At 41.2% G+C, this 23,570-nt stretch overlaps 1 protein-coding gene across 1 annotated transcript in view; it reads left to right on the forward strand.

Moving 5' to 3' along the window:
• The window catches only part of ACOXL (acyl-CoA oxidase like), a 349,740-nt gene that overhangs the window by 154,677 nt on the left and 171,493 nt on the right, over positions 1-23,570 (forward strand). Inside the window, exon 11 of the mRNA XM_064572203.1 lies at positions 10,658-10,774. Within this exon, the coding sequence (XP_064428273.1) occupies positions 10,658-10,774 (117 nt within the window). The remainder of the gene's footprint in view (positions 1-10,657; positions 10,775-23,570) is intronic.

Below are 23,570 nucleotides of genomic sequence, written 5' to 3' on the forward strand. Positions count from 1 at the left end.
GGAAGGTTTAAATAAGACCCAGAGTCTTGCAATATAACATGAAAATGTAATGTACCTTCCATTAAAAAATTGCTTGTCATACCAAAAATCATGATCTCAAACTGAATGACAAAAGGTAATAAATAGATGACAACACTGAGAAGACACAGGTGTTAGAATAATCTGAAAAATGTTTTAAAGAAGCCATCATAAAAATGCTTCAAACAGCAATTACAACCACACTTGAAATATGGGAAAAAAAGAAAGTCTTGACAAAGAAATAGAGAATCTAAGCAAAGAAATTGAAGATATAAAGAAGAACCAAGTGGAAATTTTAGAACAGAAAAATATAATAACCTAAGTAAAAAAACTCAGTTGATGGTCTTAACAGCAGAATGGAAGGGGCAAAGAATTGGTGAACTAGAAGATAAAGCAATGGAAATTACCCAATCAGGAAACAAAAACAACAACTGTACAGATAGATAACTCAAGAATGATTTTTAAAAAATGTTTAAGTAATCTAAAGAAAAGTAAGAAAAATAAAACAGAGAAATGAAAAACAGAGGGAACAAAACAACAAAAAGTCAGACTTAAGCCCTAATACATTAATAATTACATTAAATGTAAATGGTTTAAATAAGTCTAAAAAACAGAACTTGGCAAAGTAGATTTTAAAATATGAACAAACTTTATGTCATCTGTAAGAAACTCACTTCAAATATAATCATATATGCACATTGAATGTGAAAGAATGAAAAAAGATACATTATGCAAAGATTAACCAAAGAAAAGCAGGAGTGTCTCTATTAATTTCATATAGACTTCAGATTAAAGAAAATTATCAAAGACAAGAAAGGACATTTAATATTGTCAAAAACAAGGAAGGACATTTAATAATGATAAAAAGAGTCAATTCATCAAAAAGATATAGCAATCCTAAATGTGCATGTAAAACACAACAGGCTGAAAAATACAAGAAGTAAAAACTGATAGAACTGGAAGGAGAAATAGACCAATCCACAATTATAGTGGCAGATTTCAACATCCTTCTTTCAACAATTCATGTGACAACTAGACAGAACATCAGCAAAGATATAGAAAAACTCAACAATGCTATCAACCAATAGGACATTTATAAACATATAAACATCAACATTTATAAAACACTTCACCAAACAAAAGCAGAGTACATATTCATTTCAAGTGCCTAACATTACCAAGATAGATCATATAAGATGTACCATAAAAGAAACTGCAACAAATTTTTAAACATTGAAGTCATACCGAGTCTGTTTTCTGACCACAGTATATTCAAAATAGAAATCTTAGATAACAGAAAGATAACAGGAAAGACCTCTAAAACTTGCAAACGAAACAGCACACTTCTAAATAACTATAGTAAAAAGGGGAACTCTCAAGCACAATTTTCAAAAATACACTGAACCAGATAGAAATGAAAATGCAATATATCAAAATTTGTGTGACACAGCTAAAGCAGTTCTGGGAGGGAAAGCTATAGCACTAAATGCATACATTAGAAAAGAGGGAAAGTCTCAAATCAATATCTCAGCTCCACCTCAAATTAATATGTAAGCACTCCTTTTAACCTAGAAAGAACACAATAAACTGAAAGGAAGAAGAAGGAATGAAATAATAAAGTTAAGAGCAGAAATCAGTGACATTGAAGTCCACAATAGCCAAACTGTGGAAAGAGCCAAGATGTCCATCAACAGATGAATGGATAAAGAAGATGTGGTGTATATATATACAATGGAATATTATGCAGCCATCAAAAGGAATGAGATCTTGCCATTTGCAACGACGTGGATGGAACTGGAGGGTATTATGTTGAGTGAAATAAGTCAAACAGAGAAAGACATGTATCATATGATCTTACTGATATGAGGAATTCTTAATCACAGGAAACAAACTGAGGGTTGCTGGAGTGGGGGTAGGGTGGGAGGGATGGGGTGACTGGATGATAGACACTGGGGAGGGTATGTGCTCTGGTAAGCGCTGTGAATTGTGCAAGACTGTTGAATCTCAGATCTGTACCTCTGAAACAAATAATGCAATATATGTTAAGAAAAAAAAAAGAAGAAGAAGAAGGTAGCGGGAGGGGAAGAATGAAGCGGGGGAAATCGGAGGGGTAGACGAACCATGAGAGACGATGGACTCTGAAAAACAAACAGGGTTCTAGAGGGGAGGGGGGTGGGAGGATGGGTTAGCCTGGTGGTGGGTATTGAGGAGGGCACCTTCTGCATGGAGCACTGGGTGTTATGCACAAACAATGAATCATGGAACACTTCATCTAAAATTAATGATGTAATGTATGGGGATTAACATAAGAATAAAAAAAAGAAAAAAAAAATCAGTGACATTGAAGATGGAAAAATAGAGAATATCAATGAAGCAAAGAGCTGGTTCTTTGAAAAGATCAATAAAATTAACAAACCTCTAGCAAGACTGTCAAAAAAAATAAGAGAGAAAGCACAAATTACTAATATTAAGAATGAAATGGGATATTACTATAGACACTGAAAACGTCAAAAGGGTAATAAGGGAATACTAGGAACAGCTTTGTAAACATAAATATGAAAACTTTGATAAAAGGGATCAATGCTTCAAAAAAACATGAAATGCCACATTTTACCCAATATTTAGGACAATTTGAATAATCCTATAATTATTTAGGAAACTGAATTAGTAATTTTAAAACTCCTAAAAAAAATCTCCGAGCCAGATAATTTTATTGAATTCTACCAAACATCTAAAGAAGAATGAACAATAATTCTATACAACTCTTCTAGAAAATGGAAGAGGAAGAAACACTTTCCAATTCATTTTATGAAACCAGTCATATCCTGATTCCAAAACCAAACTAAGACAATATAATAAAAGGAAACTATAGAACAATATTCCTCAGAATATAGACACAAGGAATTCTTAGCACATACGTGGTGGCCTGGTTTGCTCTCTGCAGGATGACAGCAGGCTCTGGATGGCTGTTGGGGCAGGCAGGATGTACATATACCCTACACCTGCCATACAGTGGAGAGGAGGCTGACTCCCAAAGTGGTTGGCCCTCTTGCTTTCTCAAGCTAATAGCTGAGGTGCTGGAGCCTTCTGCAATATCTCTACAGTGGTGCTGATGATGGAAGACTTTCTCTATATATAATTTTTTAAAATATGAAAATAATTCAACGGTGAAATTATTAGCCCACCCCAGGCAGTCTCAGCTATAATTTATGGCTCCACATCTTCCACCATTGTAATTTTGTTTTGCATTCATTAGGATATGATTTTTTTTTTTAAAGAACGATCTCAAGGAATCATAGTTCTGACGACTAACATTAACCACCATGTCACTCATAGATATTACTGAGGCTGTTATTCTGAAAAGTAAATTAATTTCCCTTGTGTGGGAACCATCTGAATAACATTCACATTCCTCTCTAGGGTAGGCTGATTGACTCTGGAAAGAACCTGCTGCTTCTATGGCAACCTGATGTGCTGGAAGGCTCTGCCCACCCCAGCTTCTCTGGTTTTATTTTGTCCACCTTGTTTTCCTTCCCTGGAATTCAGGAAGAAGAAAATTGGCTGGTGTTCTTGGGTACATAAAAGTGGCAGATGCTTTTAGAAAGCTTCATATGCTTTCCAAAGCACAGACACACACAAATATACACACACACAGAATTTTTCTAACACACCAGTAAGCAGCTTATTTTCTCTACTGTCAGCAATTTCATTATCTTTAAGGTTGGGTGGAAGAGACTTTTCTCTTCACCCCATAACTTTTTTTTTTTTAACAACAGTTTCAGCGATGCAGAACACATTGCTGCTTTGTTTGGGTTAAAGGAAACAGAATGCTTTTTGGGGGAAATATTAAAATGACTTTTCTAGAACAAGGATGAGTAGAGAAGGTAATTACCTTCTTGGGACAATGGTAGTGGCTGTGATGATGACACCTGCTAAGCCTTGAAGACCTACTCTGTGTCAGGCATGGTACTAAACACATGTGGGCAATATCTCACTTAGTCCTTTCCATCATTGTCAGCCTTATCTTATGGGCTCAACGAGTTTGTGTAACTTGCTCAGGTTAACATAGCTGGTGTCAGAGTCTGTATGCAAACCAGGTTTGTCTGATCCAAAGCCTGGGTTTTAACCACTATCTCCTGCCTCCCCTCCTGTGATGCCTGGGGTGATGTGATGTTGACTTGGTCCCAGGATGGCAAGCATGAGGCACCAGAAGAGGTTAAGAACAAGTTCAGTGAGAGGCAGCCAGGTTCATTGGTGTTTATAATGAAGGAGTTTGAACTTCTGTGTGTTCAGTCAGAACCACTCTTGTTTGTGTCATTGAATCCTCAGGGAAGAACCTGGAATGGGCCAATCTTCAGATTCAGAGTGACCCAGGCCTGGCTGTCTATTGGACCTTCATGGTCAGGGTATAATGGTTATAATCCAAGAATATAATGTTGGCCGTCAGTGGCCCACTCAATGGAAATATGGGGACAACACTGTAGGTTTACTCTGCCTTGTGTTGTCTCTTATCTGAAAGGTTTCTGGTGTCTCCACTGGGGTCATCCATCCACTGGTGGGAGGAATGGCCTGATCCTAATCCCTTATGGTTCTGTAGCCTGCTCCGTTTGGCACTACTCTTCCAGTGCTAATTTACAAGGTGGACTGTCTTTGCAGTCTGGGTAGCCTAATGTTAGTCCCGGCCTGGCACAGGCCATGACTTTAGACCTACAGGTTTTCTGCTGGGGAGGGACTTTATATTCCTGGGGTTTTGATTTGGTTAACCTTTGAGAAAGGAAAAAAAAAAAAAAAAAGAGCCTGATGTTTTAATGCAGGATTGCTTTGTCAGAACCCAAGGACAAACTAAATGCTCAGTTTAAAAAAAAAAATAGCAAGAGTTATGTGCCCCCAGGCCCCTTCCACAATCCCAAGCTTGACCCCAGGGTGGGGTTGGTTGGGACTGGGTGTGGGGAGGCATGGTGTCGGGGTGTCTGTTGACATTACTTGATAATAAGAAACCAGGTTTTTACATCTTGGCTGGACAGCTGAACCAAATCTGCTGGGTCCAACCTGTGGCATCAAAATAGACTCCTTTGTAACATAGTTTGCCTGTGGGTTTCTATGTCCAGGAGCATCTCAAAGAAGGGGAGAAACAGGGATCAATGGGCTGTGGGCTCTCTGAGGGGTTGGAGAGTCTCTGTTGGGGACCAGTGGGAATGGGGTGCAGTGGTCCATCTGTGGGGCATTCACAGGCTCCCTTGAAGCCTGTCTGGGGCCGAGATTAATGAGGAAAGGTGGCCACAGGGAGTGTGGCTTGCGCCCAGGAATTTGCTCAGCTTTTGTCTGCAGAGGTCAGCACTTTGACAGTGAGGGAGGAAGGTTTTGTCCTTCCTCTTTCTGGCAACAGGGATGCCTGTGAACCAGCTTATACCAAGAAGTCTCAGGGTCAAGGGCGAGGCCCAGCCACAAATCTCCTCTCCTTCTTCCAATTTGACTGGATGTCATTCAGAGTGGACTGAGGCAGTGATGCTGCAGAGCAGGGAACATGCAAAGCAATTATCTTTTTAGTAGGTCACTGGCCTCCTTTGGGAGAAGAGACCAGAGGGAGATGGGAAGGCAGGCAGCATGGCCTCCCCCAGAGGCTGCGCATACAGTAGCTGCATTGGTGATTAATAGCCGTGTCACTTTCCGTGAATGTTGCTTTAAGCAGCCGTGTTCAAAACTGAGTGGGAATGAAATAAAACAACCCAAAATAAATGTTTCCTCTATTCCTTATGAGTTGCTGGAATCCAGAAATAGCTTTTCAAATCTATAATTTTAAATGGCATCATTCACAGCATTCCCTGAACTGCGGCTTTATTTTCGCATGGATGTTGCTGTGTGCACATGCACCACTTTTTGTTTTTAAAGAGCATGAAAAATTTGAGCTCAGTGACTTTGAGGCTTTTTTGGCACTGAAATAAAAATTATGATTACAGAGAAAAATATAGCCTTTACATGTGTTTTTAAAGAAAAATAGTAACCTAGCGGCGGAAAAGGACAGGAAGAATATGGTGCCCATATAGATCATAAACTGGAGCAGTAAAAAGGTCTGGCAGGCAGTAATTGCTGGCCAGCTGCAGGGATTACAGCCTGGTGAGCTGGGTTCAGGGCAGTCTGCCAGGACGCTGGCAACCAGAAGTCGGGCCTGGACCATCATGACCCTCAGTGCCGTTGCTGCGTCTGAGAGCGTAAACAGGAGGGTGACCACACAGCGGCAGGGCAGGGTGTCTGCACTGGCCACGCCCTCTCAGCGCACAGGGACTTGAGTTCCGCTCTCTCTGCTGCCTCTGTTGGAGCCAGGCTGCCAGTTTGGAGGCTGATAGTGGCAGTCACAGGGATGACCTCTGGCTGCATCTCTGGGCAAGAGAAGGGTCACTAGACTTTAGTATCACTTTTGTCCTGGGGAAGCCAAAGAACACACCTGATGGGTGAGGAGCCAGAGGGAACCCTCAGCTCAAAGCTTTGGGGACTGTCACTGTCTTGGGCCAGAGACAGGGAGGGAAGGTGGGTGGTGCTGTGTGCCTTCTGCGGACTCATTTCTTCTAGTTCCTGGCACAAAACAAAAACAAAAAACAACAAAACAACACAAACCAAACCAGCAGTGGGGTGGGCTGTTGGGCATAAGGGTGGGGTGGATTCCTCATCTTTTTTGCTTCTTCCATCCCTGTCCTAACTGCCTGCTGACTCCCACTCAGCACTCCAGTGTCTGACCATTGGCCTTTTACTGGGACATCTCTAAGTAAACATTCAAAGGAGACATGGAATGGTGGGTGGGTGGAGAAGTTGGGTTGGAACTGCTGGGAGATGGTGGGACATTCCATCTGTCATCTTGCCTTCTCTTTCTTGAGCACCCATACCCGGCCAAGCTGGGGCACATCAAGACAGAATAGGCAGGCCCGGTACGTTTTAATGTTGTTCAGGTATGGTGAGGCCAACAGATCAGGGGATGACCACCATTGAAAAGATAGCTTGTTACAGTTCCCAAGAGGAAGGGGTGTGCCAGGCCATGCAAGGCCATATGGGGAAGCACCAGGGATGGTTAAGAGCCAGGAGCAAGGGGGAAACATGGACAAGAGCTTTTATTGTGGTTTCTGTGAGAAAGGATGGGGAAGGAAGGGCAAGCAGGCTAAGAAGGTTTAGGATTGGCTAGTTTGAATAATTTCAGAAGGTTTTGAAGCATAAGGGCTGTCCCTTGTTGTCTGGTACCTAGCCCTGGGGGATAGTGGCCCAGAGTAAAAGGTAAAGGAGGTGGTTGGGGATGTGGGCTCTGGTTTGGTGAGTTTGCATGGGAAAGATGGACAGGCAGAGTAGCCCTTTGCTCTCCATAGGCCTTGGCCAGCCCTGGGAGGGCCAGTCCCTCAAGGGTCAGTAAAGAAGGCCCCAGAAAGCAATGCATCAAAACATGTGGTCAGTACAGGTTGCACATGACACCAGCGTGAAAGGTAGAAGTGCTCCCATGGGGGAGGAACAACAGGTGAAATGCTCAGGGCATTCTGAGGAGAAGTAGCTTCCTGCTTTGATTGGTTTGGTTTGGTTTTTGAAGGGGCATGTCACGAATGGGAGAAAATGTCAATGGGAGGAGAGGACATTTGGCTAAGCCACCAAAAATATGATGTGTGGCAGCCAAGTGAGGTTGGCTGAGTGCCTTGCCTGGACAGAGGCCCGGGACGGGAAATGTCTGAAGGGGCTTAGCAGGAAAAACAGTTGGGACACTCAAGTAAGGCCAAAGTAGGCTCTTGAATGCCAAGCTGAAGCATTTGGATTTCATGCTGTATGAGCTGGCCAGAGCTGTTCTGTTTTGCTCTCTAGTTCTGTTAATGAATTCATAGACTCATAGAGAATGCCTATTCCTGGCCGTATATCATAATCCCAGAACTTAATTAACAGGTTAGGATGCTGATGTAAATTTATTGTGGATGAAAAAAAGAAATCCCCTGTGGCAGGGGTTGAAGACTCAGTGCCTCCCAGGACTGCAGGTAATGTCAGCGAGCGGAAAGGGCTCTGGGGACCCTGGGGAACAGCCATGCCCCAAACGGAGGAGTCAGCAGCTTCTGAGCTCCAGTGGATCAGATCATGGGAATGGGGTCCAGAATTGCCAGATCTTCCTAGTTTTCAAGAAAAGCTGGAGATTCAGAGTCTTGTGTAATCTCCCGAGTTTTGTGAAATTGCCTGATAAGTCTGCAGCAACTCACTAGCGAAACTCCTTCCTCCCTAACAGTACAAGAAAAGGCCTGAGCCCTGCCACATGGGCTCCTGGTGGCCTCTTTCTGCTCTGCACCTGTCATCCTAATTGAACTATGAGGGTCAAAGAGGAAATGGGACAGTTAGAAGGTGTGCCTGAATTGGGAAACTGAGGCACACCAGGTCAGGGGTCAGATCTGGCATCCGAAGACTTTCCCTGAGGTCTTAAGTGAGCCACTCTGTTGTGCTTCATCTACATTTCTTCATTGGCAAAATTCATTCATTCATTCATGCTGTGTATGGGGCCAAGGCAAAACACTTCACACATAAAAACAGAAAATTTGATGGGATGCTGTCTAAAGCAGTATTGCTATTGTAATTATTTTATAGCAAAACCAAAACTAAAAGGTGTTGTGATCAGTATGGTGAGGCCATACCTGGGGCTGTGTCGGTGAAGTTCCTTCTAGCAGCACATTAGGAAATACTGGTGATTGACGGAGGGGGGTGAGTGGGGGCGGTATAGGCAAGGCTCTCCTGCCATGTCACCTGGTCTAGTTCTCTCTCTGTCCAGGGTTGTGAGCTCAATGGCTGGGCCTTGGCCTCCTTGACCCTGGTGGGCACCCAGAGCCTAAAGGGGTGCTGACACAGAGCAGGTGCATATATGTCCCCCAGAGGAGTGAGTCTCGTGTGGCAGTGAACACCTTCAGTACACAAAATTTTAGCCACGGCGAGCATAGAAAAAGCTACAGGATAAACATAGCATTCAAAATTAGAAGTTAAGAGAGTGCGGACAAATGGAATTTTAAATGACCTGACGTCAGGATGATGCCATTGTTGGATCTGTGTTTTCTCACTGGTTTCTCAGTATTCCAGCAGAAGCTGAGAGGTTTCCCTACAGGCTGTCAGGCCTCATTTGGCACCATGCCCCGCTGGCGTTGGAGAACCCTGGGATGGACCAAGGGCCAAGCTGGGGAGTGATGCTCAGGCAGGATGTGGACACCTTTCTGTGCGGAACTGCAGGGGGGATTTAGGTGGGCTGAAAGTAATGACCTGCCTGTGAATCCGACAGGAGCACCAGGGTTAGCGTTGCCTCCTTGTTGAGAATGTCCTTTTGAAATATGTCCTGGGATATTGCTCCCGTCCTATTAATTATGTCACAAACTTAAAAGCTGAATAATTAATGATCACAGGGCACTTGGTACAACCAACTGCGGGGTGGTTAGACTGCGCCTGGGGAAGTTTGTGCGCATAGACAACAAGCCTGCACTCATAAAGCTCGAAAGCAGCCGCCCCTGGGTGTGCCTCTGGTCATGCGTGTCATTACCCCCTCCCACCCACACAACAGGGACTATGAATTCTAGACATCGTATGCACTAAGAAGATCACGGTGTCCTTCTTTTAAGAACAAATAAAGACAATATTAAAGCATCAAGTTATGTTAAAGAAAGTCTATCAAATATAAACGTTCTTAAGCATTGCTGTTTCCCATCTCTCCTCGTGAGGGATAGATAGGTGTCCTCACTTCACTGGTGCCTGAAGCACGAGCCTGCTCTGCACCGTGTGTACCTGTGTGGGCGTGCCCCTATGTGCATGCATCTGTGTGTGTGTGTGTGTGTTTGCAGGCATGTGTGTGTGAGATGTTCTTTCAAAAATCAGTATGAAGGTCGGAGATGTTCAAAGATAGGAGGCTGCCAAGCCCAGGGCTGTGGAGCCTCAAAGGGCTGGGGAGGGGGTGACTTCCGACAGGCCCGGCTCTTTGCAGTCTGCTGCCGAGGGATTCCGGGGGATTAGTCCATGGGTGTTGCCTGTGGGGGTAATCCCACGCCACTTCATGAACTGCTCTGAGGAAGGCCTTCATTCACCCCGGTACCACTGCCTCAGAGCAAAACACAGCCGCTGTTCCTAAAGCACAGGATTTAAGGCAGGATGTGGACACCTTTCTGTGCGGAACTGCAGGGGGGATTTAGGTGGGCTGAAAGTAATGACCTGCCTGTGAATCTGACAGGAGCACCAGGGTTAGCGTTCCCTTATTGTTGAGAATGTCCTTTTGAAATATGTCCTAGGATATTGCTCCTGTCCTATTAATTATGTCACAAACTTAAAAGCTGAATAATTAATGATCACAGGGCACTTGGAACATAAAATGCCAGGTAAATGTTAAGGAGTAAAAATTACTCTGTGTGTTAATTAAATAGATAGGCTGCTTTAAAAATATTCCATGGTGGGAAGATTAATTTCCAAAAGAGCTGAAAAGCTTTTTGTTGGACTGTCCTAAGAAACTTTTGATATCTAATTATCTTAACCACATTTTAGGAGACTCAGGCATTCTGTATCCTGAAGTATTTGAAAGGCAAATGGCTGCTTGACATGTTTAGCTCAGGAAATGAAGTTGCCTATTGAATTTTGGTAAAAATTGTGTCTGCTTAATTCTCTCTAGCCGGAGGCAGTTTGGGCCTAAAGCCAAGGAAGAAGTCAAGATCATTGAGCACCAAACACAGACCCTTCGGCTGATGCCTCACCTGGCCACAGCTTTGGCCTTGACCTTCGCCAGCAGGTGAGTTGGCTCTCAGGGTTTACTTTCTAAAGAGGAGTGTGAGGTCCTGCCTGGCATTAGTAAGGAGTGAGGAGAGAAGCAGGCAGGGGCTTCGTCTTCTAACTGGGAGCAGGAAAGTGTCTGTAGTTAAAATCTGATGCTCATGGGGCGCCTGGGTGGCTCAGTTGGTTAAGCGACTGCCTTTGGCTCAGGTCATGATCCTGGAGTCCCTGGATCAAGTCCCGCATCGGGCTCCCTCCTCAGCAGGGAGTCTGCTTCTCCCTCTGACCCTCCCCCCTCTCATGTGCTCTCTTTCTCTCTCAAATAAATAAATAAATAAAATCTTAAAAAAAAATCTGATGCTCAGGTTAAAAGTGATATCCGAATCTTGATTGTCTGTATATCCAAGTGGATGGGACCCACAGTGAATTTGAGAAGCCGTGAACCAGCATTTCTCCACAGTTTCTGAAAGAAACAGACTTGGCTGTTAATATTTCTCTACCTCTGACAAAGGTTTTAAAGATTTTATTTATTTATTTGACAGAGAGAGACACAGCAAGAGAGGGAACACAAGCAGGGGGAGTGGGAGAGGGAGAAGCAGGCTTCCCGCTGAGCAGGGAGCCCGATGCGGGGCTCGATCCCAGGACCCTGGGATCATGACCTGAGCTGAAGGCAGACACTTAACAACTGAGCCACCCAGGCATCCCTGACAAAGGTTTTAATTTAAAGTTTTCAAAAATAGGTCACGGTGTATGCGTGTGTAGGGAGGGAGGTAGGAGTCAGGCTATTGAATAAAACAGCGGCAATAGAACTATAAATTCACATAGAGCTTTGCATTTTATAGCAGGCTTCCATCTATGCCTCTCAGCTATTCTTCCTCAAAGCCTGGGGAGGTTGCCTGGGCAGTTGTGTGTCATCCCATCTTCTAACGATCAGAAAATTGGGGATTTGCCTAAGATCACAGGGCCTGGGAATAGATGCACTGGGAATATAACTCCAAACTTTGGACCCTTATCCTGTGTTCTTTCCTCCCTATGCAATCCTGCTTCACAGGGTATTAATTTCTGAGTAATTTAGAATTGGCATATGTCTGAAATTTACTGCACCGATGGCTAAGCTGGTGTCAGGGTTGATATAAGGAAGGTAATCAGGGAGGCCCTGCCAATCTGGTGTGCTGCTGGCTTGTGGGGCTGCCTGGCTACGCTGGCCTGCCTGGGAGGGGCTTGGTTGGGCGCACCTCTGCACTCAAGCCTGGGATTCCAGGGTTCTTAAGCAGCAAATCCTGCAGACTGAGCTTCAGGTAACACAAAGATCAATCAATCTAAGCCACCCAGAAGAAAATGTGAATCACTCATATCCAGCCTCTTAAAATATTTTTGAATGCTTTTTGAGATTTCATTTGCATATGGTAAAATGTACAGATTTTAGGGTATAGTTCAATGACAAGCATATACCCCTGTGTAATGAACACTCAAACCAAATATAAAACATTTCCATCTTTGCAGTTGGTCCTCACCTCACCGCCACAGCAGGGACAACTACCTTTGTGAGTTCTAGCCCCATAGCTTACTTTGGTCAATTCTTAAACTTCATGTAAATGGGAACACACAGTATGTATTTTTTGTCCACTTTATTTCATTCAACATAATGTCTTAATGTTCCTCAATGTTGTTGATACTTTTTTAATTTTTAGTGCTGAGTAGTAACATTAAATGAATTAACCACAACTTTTTAATCCATTCTCCCAGGGCTGAACATTTGGGTTGTGTCTGGTCTTTAAGCTGCAGTGAATAAGACACAGTGGATATTCTTGTAAAAGTCTTTCATTTTTCTTAGGGTAAATACCTAGAGAGGACTTGCTGGGTAATTGGGTATGTGAATGTCTAACTTTATAGAAACTGCCATTTTTCAGAGAGGTAGTACCATTTTATACTCATTTGAGCAATGCATGAGAGTTCTGGTTACTCGATAAACGGAGATATTTTAAGTATCTCAAAACTGTTACCAAAAAATCAGGTTGTATGAGTCATCAAGTCTGCTCTTATTCCAAATTATCTTGGCTGTTTTAACTTGTCTGGGCACTTTGCACTTCCATATACAATTTTGGACCTGCTTATCAGGTTTGTTTGTTTTTTAAACAAAAAGCCTGATTGTTTTGTGATTGCATGGAATCTATTAAGCAATTTGGCAGTGCTGGGTCTTTCAAATCCAAGAAGATGGTTTATCTCTCTATTTATATAGGAATTTAATTTTTCTTCACATATTTTATAGTTTACAGTGTAGGGATCTTTCACATTTTTTACTAAATTTATTCAAATGGAATTGCTTTTTAAAATTTAATTACCAATTGTTTCTTAATGTCATATAGAAATGTAATTGAATCTTTTATATTGACCTCCTATATTCTCACTAAATTCACTTATTAGATCTAATATATTTTCTCTATATATAATCATATCACATGTACATGAAGAGAGTTTTGCTTCTTCCTTGCCAATATTTATGCCTTTTAAAAATTCTTTTTTCTTGTCTTGTTGGACTGTCTAAGACCTCCGTTACAATATTGAATAGCGATAGTGAGAGTGAACATCCTTATTTTGTTCCAGATTTTAGAGAATAAGCATTCAGTATTTCCCCATTAAGTGTGAAAATTCACTGCAGGATTTTTGTGGGTGCCTTTGTGTTTTTTTTAAGATTTTTTTTTAAGATTTTTAATTTATTTTTTGACACAGAGAGGCACAGCGAGAGAGGGAACACAAGCAGGGGGAGTGGAAGAGGGAGAAGCAGGCTCCCCGCGGTCCTGGGAACCTGACGCGGGGCTTGATCCCAGGACTCTGGGATCATGACCCGAGCCGAAGGCAGACGCTTAACGACTGAGCCACCCAGGTGCCCTGTGGGTGCCTTTTCATAGGCTGAGGAAGTTCCCTTCTACTCCTAGTTGGCTGAATATTTTTATCATGGATGTTGGATTTTGACTTAATTTTTCCCTCTATCTATTTAGCTGTTCGTGTGAGATTTCTTCATTCTATTAGTGAAATGAGTTACATTGATTACTTTTCAAATGCTGAGGCTGATTTGCATTCTTTTAAATCCTTGGTCATAATGTATTATAATATTTTTATATTATTGGATACAAATTGGTAATGTTTGTATAAGGATTTTTGTGTTTATACTTGTGAAGAGTATAATTTTCTTTCCTTTGAGATGTCCTTATTAGGTTTTGGTATAAGAGTTATGCTGTTCTCATAATGTGACTAGGAAAGTGGTCCCTTCTCCTATATTTTCTCAAGGAGTTTTTACGAGATTGGTATTATTTCTTAGATTTGGTAGTATTTACTAAGAAGCCACCTGGACATTTTTTTTTAATAGGAAGATTTTTGATTACTCTGTTAACTTCCTTAACAAATATGAATCTTAAGATTACCAAGTTCTTCTCTGTCAGTTTTGTTAATTTGTGTTTTTCCAGGAATTTGTCCTTTTCCTCTAATTTGTAAAAATGTATCTAAGTTGTTAATAATATTTCCTTATTATAATATTAGTGTCTATAGGAGCTGTAGTGATGATCCTTCTTATTCCTAATATAGTTTTTGGCTTTTTTTAGGGGTCAATTTTTCTAGACGTTTATCAGTTTTGTTAATCTTTTCAAATAATATACTTTTGTCTTGAATGCTTTTCTTACATTTTTGTCCATTTTCTGTTATTGATTTAATTTCTTGTCTTTATTATTTTCTCAGTTCTGTTTAGTTGGGGATTAATTTGCTTTCTTTTTCTAGCTTCTAGCTCATTGGTCTAAAACCTTTCTTTAGAAAATAAAAATGTAGTATTAAAAAAATTTCTGCTAACTTTGTTTTGTGTATTTTTAAGCTTTGTTATTTAGCACCTTCAGATTTTGGGTTATTATGTCTTCTAGAGGAATTTAGCCTGTTATATTCATTAAATGTTTCTCTTTGTTTCTGGTAATTTTTTTTTTGTCTTGAAGTCTACTTTCTTTGCTATTGTTATAACCGTACCAGTTTTCTAATGCCTATTGTTTTCATGGTTTATCTCTTCCCACCCTTTTATTTTAACCGATCTGTCATTATGTCAACCTACATGTGCCATTGTGAGATGTTTATAAATAACATATGGTGAGGTCCTACTTTTTACCCAGTTTGATAATCTTATAATTTGGAATGTTAAGCTCATTTTTATTTACTGTAATTCCTAATAAGTCTAGCATTTTGTTACTTGCTCTGTTCTGTCTTTTCTCGGTTTTTCATTCCCTCTTTCTTTTTCCTGGTGAATATTGTAAGTATTGTAATATGCATCCTTATCTTGCCAGTACCCACCTTGAATTGGTATTATGCCACTTTATAGATAATGTAAACTTGTAAGACTACAATTCTTTCTTTTGAGGGGGTTATTGAGTATTTTTTTAGTATTTCATTTTATCTCTTCTCAGCTTTTACCTGTATTTCTTTTTCCCAAGAATCAGGAGTATGTGTATTTAAGCTACTTAGGTGATTCTACTGAACAGAGTTGAGAATCACAGGAGCTTTTTGAGAAGCTTCTTAGTGTGACCTGGAAATAAACTTCACTAACAGATAAAAGGCAGCTTAACCAACTGAGCCACCCAGGCGCCCAAAAGGCAGCTATATTAAATTATTACGAAAACTTACAGTGGATCAAAATAACCTGATATGAAACCTGATAATTTTTCACTTGCATGGCAAAGGAAAATAAAACTCTTCTTTGAATTTTTTGCCCAGTGGTTTATTTGTAACTATTACAAAGAGGCAAGAGTATCTACACATTGACTTCTTTGTCCACTATTCACAATCCATGACACAAGAAGTTAATAGACCACATAACAAAGAGTTGCCCTATATTCTACATTTACAAGTTTATATATACAAGTATATACACATGCATCTTTATGTATGACAGAAGTGTGATATATACAGCATGTTTCCTTTTTCTTCAGCTCTATTTAGTTTTTAGTTTGATTTAAGCTTAATTTACCTTGATTTTATAAGTGCTATATTGCTACTATTAGTAAACATTAAAGTTTCTCTTGATTTTAGGGAGATATCCTCCAAATGCCAACATCAGAGAAATAGAGAAGTCACAATTCTAGCTTAAGATTTCAAGGGGAGAAATGAAAGGTGATTAATGGAAATTAATAAACAATCATGGAATCCTAAAAAAAAAAAAAAATCACAGGATCCTTACCACATGCCATGCAGGGGTAACACAGTACTGAACAGGACAGGGTCAGGTCCACGCCTCATCAAGCTGTCTATCTAATTGACCCTAGGACCTTCTAGATTTTCCTGACCTTCACCGCCTTTGCACCCTCTGTGGTTTCTGGCCTTGCCCAGGGTCCCCATTGTGGTTCTGTTGCTCCTCCCTCTTTGTTTCCTTCTGTATCCCCCATTGCAGCAGGGGGTTGACCCACTGAAAATCTGGTTATTGGAATCTTCTGGAAGAAACACTTCATCGGGGGGAAGAGGTTTTCTGTGTTTTAAAACAAGCCCAGAGAGAAGCCGGTGTTTTCTCTGACATATTCTGGCTTTCCTGTTTCTCTCTAGTTTATAGCCCCTGTTGCCCCTTCTCTGACTTGTGAGGAAACAGTTCAATGAACCTGGTTGTAACGTGGCAAAATCTTATACTAAGTATACCTCTCCCCACTTCACACCCATTTTTTTAAAAAGGTTATCAGACCTTGCTTCTAGGCCCTACCTCCAAATTCCCAAGGGCACAGTGCTGCCAATCAACTGGCTTCAAGTGTCAGGGTCTGGGTAACCTCAACTTTGATGAAATAGATGTTTATTCAATGTGCTAGGTCCTCCTCAAGCACAGAGAAATACTCATGGGAGTAGTCTAGAGCTTAAGTGTATGGGTCTGGAGTTAGGTGAGCAAGAAAAACAGACCACCAGCTAGGTCAGCTGGCCCTGCCTCTCCTCCCTTCTAATGTGATAAAACATGAATAGTTAGAGCTTCACTTCACGGTTAAAGGCAGGTAATAGAAATGAGGTGGGATGGCTTCTTCCAGGGCACGTGTGTTTATGTATTCAGTAACTACAGGGTACCTTGCTAGTAGGTTTACCAGGTAAAATACAGTCACCCAAATTTGAATTTTAGATGTCCAATGGCCAATTTTTTAGTCTAAGTATATCCCAATACTTAAATTAGAAATTATGCACTGTTTATCTGAAATTCACATTTAAACGGGTATCCTCTGTTTCTGTTTGTCAAATCTGGTGGCCCTGCTTACTAGGCTAGTGCTGGAGTCAGACATGGTCCCTGCCACATGGGGCATGCAGTGCCTTGTCTGGGGCTTGGCAGTAGCAGGTCGGCAGGCTACTCACCCTTGTCCTTATTCCCTTGCTTCCCAATTGCCTCTATAGGCCTGGAGACAGGGAGGACCTGTCTAGCCCCTAGTGAGCCCAACCAGCGCCACTCTGCATCACTCACATTGTCTTGCCTTTAACAAGGAGGGAAGGAAACTTGATGTCTTTTGGGGCTTGTTCAGTCCAGGAAGGGATGGGACCCTTCTCCCCACTGGCTGCTCCGCTGCTGGGCAGTGGGACTGACTGATGAAGTAAGGGCTGGCATGGTGAGAGCCTCTGAGAAAGATGATGGGCCCCTGAGGAGGCTCCCAGGGCTTTTCTCCCTGCCCACCCCCTCCAGAGCTGGCAGACATGTCTCCTCCTCCCTTTAGTCATGACCGTTGTGTCAGGCACCTTTCCAGGCCCTGAGGACTCAGCAGCCAACAATCCTGTTTGAGTGGCACGTGTGACTGGGTAGGATTCCTGTTTTCTGCCTTTGGCCATGGGTGCCACCCTTAGGTTTCTTGTTAACCTCTTCCCCTGGGGCCCAGGATAGCCAAGACCTGCTTCCCACTGCTGAGTGCCGATGGCGCCCTGCATGCTTCCTGGCTCAGGGGCACCCTGGTGGGCACTTGGCATGTGGGTCTTGCTGGACATGTATACTGCACTGCCCGGCTCATGTTCTCTATGTTCTTATCCACTGACTGTGATGGTAGAACGCCTCCTGTGGTGGCCATTAGTGCTCAGTAAGTGTCGGTTGTTGTTACTTGCTATCACCCCCGAGACTCAATTGTCCTCCCCCACCCACCAATTACCACATTCTGGAGAGTTTGCCTCCCACATGAAGATTACTCAAGGCCCTCCCTCCTTCTTACCTCACCTGGGCCCTACCCAGCTCCCCTTCATGTGCCCTGCCCCTCACATGTAGCCTGGTCCTCATCAAATCCATCCTCCACAAGCAACCACACCTAAATAGAATCTGAACTCCCACTTGACTGCTGGGACCCTCCCAGGGCCTCCCAGTGTCTTCTGTACTGGATAAACTTAAGCTCCCTCCTGCAGCCTTGGATCACCTTCCTCTGCCTGGCCCCTGACAACCTCCACTCCACCTCTGTGTCTTCTCTCCTCCACGTTGAGCTCCGTACTCAGCCCTGCCCTACTTCAGCTTTCCTCACAAGCAGCCTCCCCACCTTGTCTCCACATGCATCTCTCACATCTTTGTCTTCCTTCCCCTGGCAGTTCATAGTCATCTTTTGAGATCTAGTTCAGGATGTCATCTCCTCCAAGATACCTTCTCTGAGTCTCTCCTAGAATAAGGAGCTCCCTGATAAGCTTCTTGCTGCAGCCAGGCCCCTTTTATCATTGTACCGTTACTCTTGGATTATGGTTGTGAATTCTTTGTGCATAGAAATTGTGGATCCTTAATTTGACATCTCCACATCTAAGAGTGCCTGGCTCTCTGCACAGGTTGCTTCAACTGACCTGAATGAAATTGCCTTGTGTCATTACATCACACTTGCCCATGAGGTTGTTTGGAGCTTTGCTTCCAAACTTTCTGTTGGTCCCTGAAGCAGAAGTTCCATGATGTGAAGGAGTTAGTCCAAGGGCTAGCTGGTCAGGGCAGTTAGTAGCTGATACCTCTCCTGGGAATCATTTAGTGGAATTTGCTACAAAAATGAACTTCCTAGCTTTTAATGTCAGTATTTTAAGTGTATCAGCCAAAAGGAATATTTTGGGTCTGCCTTGCCTCTTATTTATTCTAGGTCAAATGGGTAGCTGAGGTAGCCCAGGCTGGGTTCTGGGCCAGGAGGGGCCACAGCACCGTCGCTGTTAGCTTTCAGTTGAATTTAGTCATTATCTCTGGCAATCTCTTTTTACCCAACATTTTTAAGAATGAAATTCCAACAATAACTAACACATATCCAATTGCTTATCATGTATCACACACTGTCCTTAGTAACTTCTTTCTTTTAAATTTTATTTTATTATGTTATGTTAATCACCATGCAATACATCATTAGTTTGGTGATCCACGATTCAATGTTTTCGTATAACACCCACTGCTCCATGCAGTACGTGTCCTCCTTAATGCCCATCACCGGGCTAACTCATCCCCCCTCCCCCCCCTCTAAAACCCTCAGTTTGTTTCTCAGAGTCCATAGTCTCTCATGGTTCATCTCTCCCTCCGATTTCCCCCCCTTCATTTTTCCCTTCCTTCTCCTAATGTCCTCCATGCTATTCCTTATGTTCCACAAATAAGTGAAACCATATGATAATTGACTTTGTCTGCTTGACTTATTTGACTTAGCATAATCTCCTCCAGTCCCATCCATGTTGATGTAAAAGTTGGGTATTCATCCATTCTGATGGCTGAGTAATATTCCATTGTATATATGGACCACATCTTCTTTATCCATTCATCTGTTGAAGGGCATCTCGGCTCTTTCCACAGTTTGGCTATTGTGGACATTGCTGCTATGAACATTGGGGTGCATATGGCCCTTCTTTTCACTACATCTGTGTCTTTGGGGTAAATACCCAAGAGTGTCTTTAGTAACTTCTTTAACACTGCAAGACAACTCACCAAGTTTCTCTTTGTTTTTTAACTGATGTTTCTATAGCACCTAGAACTGTGCCTGGCACAAAGTAAGATTTCATTAATATTTATGGAATAAATGAATGGACAGAATGACACTTCATGGTTTCAAAAACTCACCAAAGTCCTGTCCCTGTCAAAGAATGGAGTTCAGGATGGGTATTAAGATATTCCTCAGCAAATGAACACCACCATTTGTGCATCGAACTGTGTTTTTAATATAATCCTGAAATCTTATTGCCCCAAAGTCTTACTTGCTGTTGAATCCTGCCCTCTCACTGACTTAACAGTTTTAGAGATACTCTATCTGCATTTCTTCTGAATCTTACCGTGAGGGTGGGTTCTAATAATTCAAGTGGATGTAACCTGTAAACAAATACCTCACATTTCTAGAGGCATTGCCTATAAAATAAACATATTTAGAAATGAATAATTTTTCCACAGAATCCTGAAATCTTAATTTATCTTCTAGGTCACTCTAAGTTTCTTATATCAGATTTTCATAAGACATGTACCTTCTGGACTCTAACATACCCTGCATTCAGAAGGCTTCTCAGTTCCTCTTTGCAAGGAGACATGGGGTATGATAAAGAATAAGAGTCACTGGGGGCACCTCTCTGTCTGGCAGATGGAGGCTCTCCCTCAGCAGGGCCCATGTCCTGAGAGTTTTAAGTAAAATCACAGGCCAGCATTGCAAAGAAATCTCACCAGACTTCTGCTAGGAGAGAGTTTCATGAGTCTTTCTTTTCTTAAAGCCTATTCATTTCTTATTTTTCACCCATTTCTACCCTAGGCAAGGTCTAGGGCTGTGTGTCAGCAGGGAGTCATATATACATTTTTTTTAAATGGTCAGCTCTGGGATTCTCTGAGAATCATTGTATGGCAGTCACAGTCCAGGACATGGGTAATGGTACTATAGCATAGATTGAGAATGCTATAAACCTTCTCAGGGCACTGACACATTATTTGTCATGAAAAGAGCATGATGTTTAGGACTAGAGAGTCCTGGGTTTGAATCCTAGCTCTGTCCTGCTCTGGGAGACCTTGATTTAGGTATGTAATCTCAGCTGGACCTGTTTCCCCACCTGTAAAGTGGGGATATGATTTCCTATTTCATGGGGTTGTCATAAGGATGAAGTTAGATGATAAATGCAGAAGCTCTTTGCTTATAGTAGTTGCTCAATACAATTGGGGTTTTCTTCATCTAAGTGCCAGTTAAACAAATGATGGTTTCCCTGTTTTTCCATTTGTCTCAACTCAGTGGTTTCAGTTATGAGGTTTGATAGCAGACTTGCCTATTTGCTGTAGAATGAGGCCCAGTGCAACAACTTTTGCATGTTCAGGTTTCATTAAGGAAACAAGGATATTCAGACATTGCAAGATTATCCAATGGATGGAAACAGGTAAATAAATACCTTGAGCCAAAATTGATTTTGTCATTAAGGAAATGAAAAGGCAAGCCACAGAATGGGAGGAAATGTTTGCAATACATGTATCTGACACTGGGATATTATCTAGAATAGGCAGTAACACTGAAAATACAATTCAACTAAAAATTAGATGAGCAAGCCAATAGAATATGTACAAAAGATTCAGGTGGACACTTGACAAAAGAAAATATATGAATGATCAGCCAATGCATACATGAAAAGATGCTAGTTATCAGGGAAATGCAAATTCAAACCATGAAGATACACCATTACATATCCACTAGATTGACTAATGTTAAAAAGACCAATTATTGGCAGACGTGGAAACAACTAGAACTCTCCTACACTGTGGGTAGGAATTTAAATTTCACAACCACTTTGGAAAACTGGCAGTTTCTTAAAAAGTTAAAAATATATCTACCATATGACCCAGTCACTTCCCTCCTACATATTTACTGAAGGAAAATAAAGACATATGTCTCCTCTAAGATTTTTACATGAATTTCCATAGTGTTTTCTTTGTAATAGCCCTAAACTGGAAACAAGCAAAATGTTCATCAACAGTGAATGCAAAAATGAAATGTAATATATGCATTGCATAGAATGGAATTCTAGTCAGCAATAAAAAGGAACAGCTACTAATACATGCTACAGTATGGATGAATCTCAAAAACAATGTGCTGATGGAAAGAAGCAAGACATAACATACTGTATAATCTTATTTACATAAAATGTAAACTAATCTCTAGTAACAAACAGTGGGTTAGTGGTTGACTGGAGATGAGGATCAGTCAAGGAAGGGATAGACTGTAAAAAGGCGTGAGGCATTTTTTGGAAGGTATTGGAAATGTTCTGTAGCTTGATTCTAATATTATTCTCATGGGTATGTACAGTTGTCAAAATTCGTTAAGTGGCATGCTTTGAATGAATGCAGTCTATTGTAAAATAAATTATCCTCAATAATGTTGATAAGGTAAGAAGATAAATTGTTTATTTAAAGCAAAAATAGCAATGAATTTTATAACATATGTAGAAGATATAGATAGATAGGTAGATAGATATGAAATAATTTCAACAGTAGCACTGTGGATGGGAGAATGAAATGGAAGTGTATTGTTATATTATTGTAAGGTTCTTTGATTATCTGAGAAGTGATATAACATTATTTGAGGGAAGAACATGTTAAGTTAAAGATACATATTTTAGACCATAAAAATTACTATAAAACATAAAAGTAACATAGCTAAAACTCTAACAGTGGAATACTAAAACCTAAGCAATTAATCAAAAGAAGACAGGAGCAGAGGGAAAAGAGAACAAAGAACATATGGGATAGATAGAGGGAAAAATTGCAAGATAATAGTTTCAAACTCAATCATGTTGATAATTACATTAGGTGTAAATGGTTTAAACACTCCTATTTAATTTGCTGATTGTCAGACATGATAAAAAAATCAAGACTAAACTAGATGCTTGCTATAAGAAACCCACCTAAGGGGCGCCTGGGTGGCTCAGTCGTTCAGCGTCTGCCTTCGGCTCAGGTCATGATCCCAGGGTCCTGGGATCGAGCCCCACATCGGGCTCCCTGCCCGGCGGGAAGCCTGCTTCTCCCTCTCCCACTCCCCCTGCTTGTGTTCCCTCTCTAGCTGTCTCTCTCTCTCTGTCAAATAAATAAAATCTTAAAAAAAAAGAAACCCACCTAAAATATGAAGACAAATAGATTAAAAGTGTGAGAATAAAACATTTATACCTGTAGACATTAACCATAAGAGAGCTGGAGTGGATATGTTAATATTAGATAAAGTAGACTTCAGAAAAAAGAATATCAACAGAGATAAAGAGGAACATTTCATGACAAAGCAGTCTACTCATCAAAAAGACATAACAATCTAAATGTGCATGGTCTCACAAAATAGCCTCAAAATACATGAAGCAAAAATGGAAAGTATTGAAAGGAGAAATTAACAAATCCAAAATTATAGTTGCAAACATCAGTCATTCTCTTTGAGTAGTTGATATAAAAATTGATATAATAAACAGTAATGATATAAAAGATACGAACATTACTAATGAACTTGACTTAAAAGAAATTTATAGAATATTTTATCCAACAACAGCAGAATGCACATTCTTTTCTTATTTTATTTTATTTATTTTATCTAAGTATAATTAACATACAGTGTTATATTAGTCTCAGGTGTACAATATATGTATGATTCAACAATTCTATACATTTCTCAGTGCTCATCAAGATAAGCATACTCTTAATCCCCTTTACTTATTTCATTCATCCCCCCAGCCGTCTCCCCTTTGGTAACCACCAGATTGTTCTCTATAGTTGAGAGTCTGGTTTTTTGTCTTTTTTTTCTTTGTTCACTTGTTTTATTTCTTAAATTCTACATATGAGTGAAGTCATACGGGATATATCTTTCTCTGACTAACAGTTTACTAAGCATTATAGCCTCTGGGTCCATCCATGT

The sequence above is a fragment of the Mirounga angustirostris genome, unplaced genomic scaffold (genome assembly GCF_029215605.1).
Source record: "Mirounga angustirostris isolate CCGP_5_RB_7025 unplaced genomic scaffold, mMirAng1.0.hap1 SCAF_10, whole genome shotgun sequence".
Taxonomy (NCBI): domain Eukaryota; kingdom Metazoa; phylum Chordata; class Mammalia; order Carnivora; family Phocidae; genus Mirounga; species Mirounga angustirostris.